This window comes from Acanthamoeba castellanii, assembly GCF_000313135.1.
Source record: "Acanthamoeba castellanii str. Neff unplaced genomic scaffold scf7180000084625, whole genome shotgun sequence".
Taxonomy (NCBI): Eukaryota; Discosea; order Longamoebia; family Acanthamoebidae; genus Acanthamoeba; species Acanthamoeba castellanii.
In genome coordinates this window covers 3646-10225 of record NW_004457404.1, presented here as the reverse complement: position 1 = coordinate 10225, position 6580 = coordinate 3646, and the positions used below count along the sequence as shown (strand labels likewise).

The 6580-nt window shown below is 55.0% G+C and overlaps 2 protein-coding genes across 2 annotated transcripts; both read right to left on the bottom strand.

Annotated features, from left to right (window-relative positions):
* Positions 1-714: 714 nt before the first annotated feature.
* Positions 715-1737, bottom strand: ACA1_082750 (GCN5related N-acetyltransferase; the record flags this gene model as incomplete). Its single annotated transcript, XM_004337937.1, has 5 exons — positions 715-917; positions 1014-1120; positions 1218-1343; positions 1427-1490; positions 1557-1737. 5 exons carry the CDS (start codon positions 1735-1737, stop codon positions 715-717), a joined length of 681 nt encoding a protein of 226 aa, XP_004337985.1.
* A 1777-nt stretch (positions 1738-3514) lies between these two features.
* Positions 3515-6320, bottom strand: ACA1_082740 (uncharacterized protein; the record flags this gene model as incomplete). Its single annotated transcript, XM_004337936.1, has 8 exons — positions 3515-3656; positions 3743-3948; positions 4061-4392; positions 4519-4867; positions 5031-5335; positions 5420-5983; positions 6073-6210; positions 6272-6320. The coding sequence occupies 8 exons, from the start codon at positions 6318-6320 to the stop codon at positions 3515-3517; spliced, it is 2085 nt and encodes a 694-aa protein (XP_004337984.1).
* Between the last annotated feature and the right edge of the window lie 260 nt (positions 6321-6580).

The following is a 6580-nucleotide window of genomic DNA, read 5'->3' as shown; positions in this document are numbered from 1 at the left end:
CGCCACGCTGGTCATCCACGCGGGATGGACTTCCGGCTGCCCGGTGACCCGAGGGCCCTGAGCGCCTTCACCGCCCTCCAGCGGCGCAACATCCCCTCCAAGCTCCTCGTCTTCCCCATGGAGAACCACTGGGTCCTCAAGCCCCAGAACAGGTACACTGTGTGTTACTACTGTTCCCACTTGTTTCCCCTCACCTCCATCAACCCCCCTCAGCTCACTAACATTTGCGTTGCGTGTGTGTGTGTGTGTAGTATCATGTGGTATGACAATGTGCTGGAGTGGCTTGACCAGTGGCTCAAGCAGTAAGCACAAGGCCTTGATTGCAATACCTTCAAAAGGAAATGATCTCACACACCCATGTTGCAATGATTTCAAACCAATAAAGTGAAAATGCCGTGGCTGAGCTGTGGCCCGCAACCACAAGTCGTGGAAGCTACGCCACTTTGGTTGCGGCTGCGCCGACGGTCGTGAGCGTGATCGACAGTGCTGTGCGACCAAGCCTCCGAGCTGGGCGTGCACTACTTCGCCTTCTCAGTTGCGCTGGCAGAGGTGCTGCCATCGTGTGACCGGCTGCTCGAGAGCATCGCACTGCATGCCACCAACCGGTGAAAACAAAAACTGCAAAACAACCGTTCTTGACGCTCTGCGAGCTTTCACAAATAGACTACTTAGATATTTAATTTGTATTTGTGAAAGCTGGTTGCAGTTCACAGTTCAGGCGGACGAGGAGGAAGGGTAGACATCAGAAAAGATGCGGGTCTCCAGCTTGGCCTTGATGGCGGGCCACTCGTCGTCGGTGATGGAGAAGTAGGCTGTGTCGCGGTTGATGCCCTTGTTGATCATGTGCTTGCGGAACACGCCCTCAAACGTGAAGCCCAGCCTCGCTGCCGCCGCCTTCGACTTGTCGTTCTTCGTGTCTGCACAGCATCATCTCAGCTCGCTGCGTGTTGCATGTCGTGTGTGTTGCGTGTTGTGTGTCGTGTGCGTTGCGTGTTGTGTGTCGCATGCTGTACCACACTTCCATTCGACGCGGCGATAGCCGAGGTGCTCAAAGGCGTGCTTGATCGCCAGGTAGCACGCCTCAGTGTTGACGTACGTTCGCTGGTACTTGGGCGTACACCTGAATCACCCAGCGTCAGCAGCGTTTTTCCCCCACAACACCGTGCGCGTGCTGCGTGTTGCCCTCGCGCGCGTGTGTGTCGTGTCGCCAGCTGTACCAGAGTCCGCCGATTTCGATGCGTCGATGGGCAGGCGCGATCGAGAGATAGGTGATGATGCCCACCTTCTCCCCGGTGGCCTTGTTGATGATCGTGAGCCCCACCGTCTCCTCACCCATCAGCGACCTGAGCAGGTTAAAAAAAAACCATTGCTTACGTCAGCCTGACGTAGTCAGCCATTACCCCCCCCCAAAGCCCGACACACGTACGTGAGGTACTCGCGGAACTCGGTGGTGTCCTTGAAGGGTCCGCGCGGCGTCAGCTCCCACAGGTCTGCAGGCGGAGTGGGTCAGCGAAGAAAAAGATTGGGAGCGTGGAGGGGCGAAAGTAAGCCAGTACTGACGCCGGGCGGGTGGCCGGCGGCGAAGAGCTCGTCGACGTCCTCGTCGGGCCGCACCGGCCGCAGCATCACCCGCCGGGCCGAGTCCAGGGTGAGGTGCTCCCTCTGCGGCGCGGCACCACCGGTGAGCCCCACCTCCTCCACCACCTTCGCCTGCTCCTGCTTCTGCTGCTCGGCCATCGTCTTTGTCACTACTCTTTGTGTTGGAAAGGCTGTGGCTGTTGCGTTTAGGAGCAGGGCCGACTTCTTCCGAGTTACTATTTATTGTTCCCTGCAATCGAATCCTTTAATGCAAGATTTGTATGTTGACTCAAGTTTTGCAGTGGCAGTTTATTTGTCGACAACAAGCACTAGAATTATTATTTGTAGACAACTGTCGCATTGACAGTTTATTTTGTCATACCACTCACCACTTTTTTATCTACATTGGTTTCTACATCAGCTCTTCTCCTGCCAACATTGCCCACAGCATCATCAACATTGAAGTGCACTACAGCCTCACAGTTTTCCATCTCTCCACTTCTCCTTCACTTCCCACTCCTTCTCCAGCAGCAACAAGCTTCCTGCTTCCTGCTTCCAACCCTTTCATCAGCAGCTTAGATATCCTTATAGATATCCCACCAGCACATCCCCCTTTCCTCCATTTGGCGCCCTCATCCTCTGGCCACCATCCCAGAGCCTCACTGCTACTTTCACCACATCCCCATCCCTCCCATGAAGTGTGAAATTGTTTGGTCCACACCTGCCTTCCTCACTGCTCATTCATCTGATTGCATTCCACTTCCACAATCCCTCTACAGCTTCCTCCTCCAGAGCTTGGACCTCCAGAGCCAGTGCCATTTCCCTCTTATCCTCACAGCACTCCCTGCCACCTCCTCTATGAGGCAAACCCCACCTACTATCTTTCCCTTGTCCCTGCCCTCTACTCCAACTTCATATGCCTATCCTCAACTCCCATTCCTTCTCAATCCAACATCTCATCACTTTCCAACTGCTGCTCACTTTCCTCTCCAAGTTCTGCACCAATGCCAACCTTGACACCCTCAAACATCCTGGCCTCAACCCTCTGCCACCCAAGAGCAGTGCTTCCAGCTCCTCCACTTCCTCCTCTTCATCTTCCTCTTCTGGAAGAAAGCAGTGCAAGTACCTTGCTTAAATGTTGGGCTTTTCCTTTTCAAATCCAATAAATTTCTACTTTTTCCTTTCATACCACTCTCAACAGCTACCCCCTTCATCCTCTAAAAAACCAAAGTCCAAGCAGTTTTGCACCCTGTTTCCTTCCCTTTGAGGCCTGCCTGCCCAGGACACAAGTTGCCTGGCGTAAAGCTGCTGTCTTTCCTCTTCCTCTCATTATGCCATAGGACCATCTCACTCTTTGCCTGGTCCTGTGTGGTGACCACCTTCTGATCAGGTTGAGGATGGCTTCAGCAACTGTCTTTGTGGTCACTTCAGGGATTGGTAAGACTTTGGGCCACTTGGAGAAGAGACCCTGCATGACAATGGCATAGGTGTTACCTCTTGTTATCTTGACCAATCAGGTCCAATCCCACCTTCTCCCACAGGCATGATGTTCAGATAAGCTGTAAAGGACCAGTGGTAGGCCCAGCCTTGTCATGGTGCACCTGGGATTAATGGAGTGCTCATCAAAAGTGACAGTGGTACTTTTTCATTTTTCAAAAATGTACACATGACATTTGTATGTCTGTGTGGACATGTGTATTTTGATGAACAGTGTCAGGAAGAGAAATCATGAAATCTGTACAAAGGGCTGTGCATGCAAGGTGGCAAAGGACAGGATGAGGTAAACCAAAGCCCCCCCCAAACACCCAACAAAAAATCAGTTTAATTCACTCAAGAGGTGGGTAGTGCGCGGAGGTGAGCTTGTGCAAGCTACCCCCCAAAGGACGATGACAAAGAGGAGCCAACGCCAATTAAGACCGAAGCAAGCGCACCCTTGTCACGGCGAGTTGGTCGGCCCATCTGGATGAAGGGCAAACTGCTGGAACAGCTGCTGGGCCTCCTTCACCGTTGGTCGCTGATTGACGTGGGCGTGCTGCATCTTTCGGGTGAGCATGCGAATTGGTCTCTCTTGTTGTTTCCTGGCACGCCATAGATTTTTGCAAAGGTTAAGGTTGGGAAGAAGCGCACAACAGGCATGGCACACGTGCAAAGCAGGCACATGTACCCGAGGGGATTCTGATTGAGCAGCCAGTCAATCGTTCGGCCAAGGCTGTAGATGTCCTGCTTTGGGCTCACCTCAAGGTAGTTGTCGTGGTGGTGGTGACAGCAGTGAGCCTCGTCGTCCTCATGGTCGTCGTTCCCTAACAACGCTACTTCCGTGGGCATGAAGTCACGTGTGCCCACAGGCTCGTGCAACCGACTCCCAACGACCTGCACGATAGGTGTCAGTCAGTCAAACTCTCCGCCGCTATTTGCTCTGCCCAAGTGTAGATGAGTCAACCAACCAACCAACCAACCGTGCAAATGGTGGGAGGGGACATACGCGTGAGAGGCCAAAATCGGAAAGCAGGAACTCTGAGATGGTGCGGTCACGGGTTTCGGCCTGGTCGTTGGCATCGGCGGGAGCGGTGTCGGCGTAGATGACGAAGAGGTTGGAGGGCTTGATGTCCATGTGCACGACTCGCCGCTCGTGCAGCTTCCTCAGACAGGCCAGCAGGTTGTGCAGGCACAGTACCACGTCAGCGTGCCTGAGCGGAATGCAGTGACCGCGAGGAGCCAAACATGTGAGGAATGGCATCACCAGCACGCGAGCTGACGTCTTCCCTCCTTCACCAAGCGGCCGATCCCAGAACGTGTCCAGCAGCGGCACGACACCTAGAGGTTCATGTGTTGTGTGTGTTGTGTGTGTGCGCGCGCGCGAGAGAGAGAGAGAGAAAGAGAAAGAGGCGTGTCAGTACGCTCACGCAACGCGCACGAGCACACACAACTCACCTGGCACACCGGTGGCGGCAAGATGCATGGATAGTTCCCGCTCGCTGCTCCACAGATCCCCCGCAACGCGCTTCAACGCCACCGGCAATTGGTCGCCCATGCGCACGCCGCGCCAGACCGTACTCTCGCCGTGAAGCGGAGCGTACACCCGTTGCAGGTCGCCGTATCTTCCCGCGCTGCCGGGCAACCACCTGGCCTCCACGCTCACTGGCAACGGCACCAGCGGATCGTACTCGAGTCCTCGAAAAGCTGCTTCGTGTGCGATGGCGTCCTTCGTTCCGCCGCGTCCCTTGCGTCGCTGGTTTCTCGTTGTGGAAGAGGACCCCCTCTTGGACTCCATTTCTTTGGGCTTGGGGTCCTGTGGCAAATGTTGGCCAACACAACATGAAGAAGAAGAAGAAGAAGAAGGCGTGGTTAAATATGTACACCTTGTTGGGGAAAGAAGAATGTTGTGCGCAGGAGGGGAGAAGCCAAACAAGACCAACCTTAGACGGCGTGGGGGGGAGACTGCTCAGTGGCACTCGGGCTGGTTCTGCTCCACGCTGTGAGGGAAACTCGAGGTTGGCCTGGTCTTGGATGAGCGATCGCAGCGCGAGTATGGCCCAGAACACCCGCTCTGGATGATTCTCGATGCTATCGTGGAAGAGCTCCGTGAAGGCGTAGAAGTTGGCGTGCTGCCGGGTCATGGCGAAGATGGAGATCTCGTAGCCGATCCACTGCACGCCAAAGCAGATCTGGCCAGCTGATGAGACCTTCCTTGCGTGTAGTGTCGCCGCCAGCCCCCGAGCAAGCTTCAACCGATCAGCTTGGCCGCTCGTGTAGGCTTCTGTTGGGGGCAAGAACGTGTGGCAGGGTGAGAAATGGAGTTTATGTCACTCGGTTCGGTTAGTTTGAGGATTGGCGTAGGTACCAGGGGGGACGCCCGTCGTGAACCGGTTTGTTGGTGCAGCGTTCGAGGGTTTATCCTCGACCTGAAGGAAGGCCACGCGATTGTCCAGATCGGAAGGCGTTGCCACCGAGAAGAGCTGCATGTCCGGGTGTTTGCGACGAGCTGACCCGGAGGACAGCTCGCCAGAGGCTCTCCCCCGATCGAGATCCGTCTTGCTGATGTCGTGGAGAAGCCCATCCAAGACGGGTCCCCAAACCTGGACGCGCCACCAGGTCTCTTTCTTGGTGTGCGCTGCTGACTGCAGCGCGCGAGTGATGCTGAAGTGTGCGGATAGCACAGAGAAGTGGGCAAGGCCCTCGTAGGCTTGCTCCAAGGCATGCAGCTTCTGGCAGAAGCCCGCTGACTTCCTCCACAGGGGCTCCTCGATGAGGCGGGAAGCTTGGGCGAAGACCTCCGTGGCCAGAACGCTCGCTGCTTCGTCGAACCTCTCGGTGAACCGCGCACGCACGTTCTTGGCGCCTTCCCGAAACGAAGCAGCAATGGGGTGCCTCTGGTCACAGAATTGTTCAAACTCTTCTGGCGGCCCTGTTGTGAAATTTATATATATATCACGAGAGTGTCAACAACAAGTGGCGCAGCTGCACCAAAGCAAGAACTGAGCCAACGAACCGTACCACTCACAAGGATGCGGGACTGGATGAGACCGAACGTAGAAGCCTCCATCTCCTCCCTGGCCGCGGGCGTGAACTGGGCGATGACATCGCCATCGTAGTTCTCCACAGAGAGCTCGCCAAGCCGGGTCGTAATGTCAACTACAAGGGAAGCTTGGAGGTAAGGGTGGTAGACAACAAAACAAACGGGGCATTTGTGTACCTTCTGGGGGTTCAGTCAAGATCTCGATCTCGACAAGATGGTAGATCATCTTTCCATAGCGAGGTTCAAGTTGGATGAAGTCTTTCATTGTCCAGCTGGCCAACGTGGAGCCATCACACTCTTTGAATAGGACAGCACAAGACGCAAACCTGCCTTTCGACACCGTTTTCAACCATTGCTGCACATCGCTTGTTGTCCATTGAGCGAGAGGCTCTGCCGAAAGGGAAATTGAGAGATTCAGCTTGTAAGCTCGTCCATACTCTTTAGGAGTACCTGTTGTGGACGGAGTCGAGTCCATCTCATCCTTCT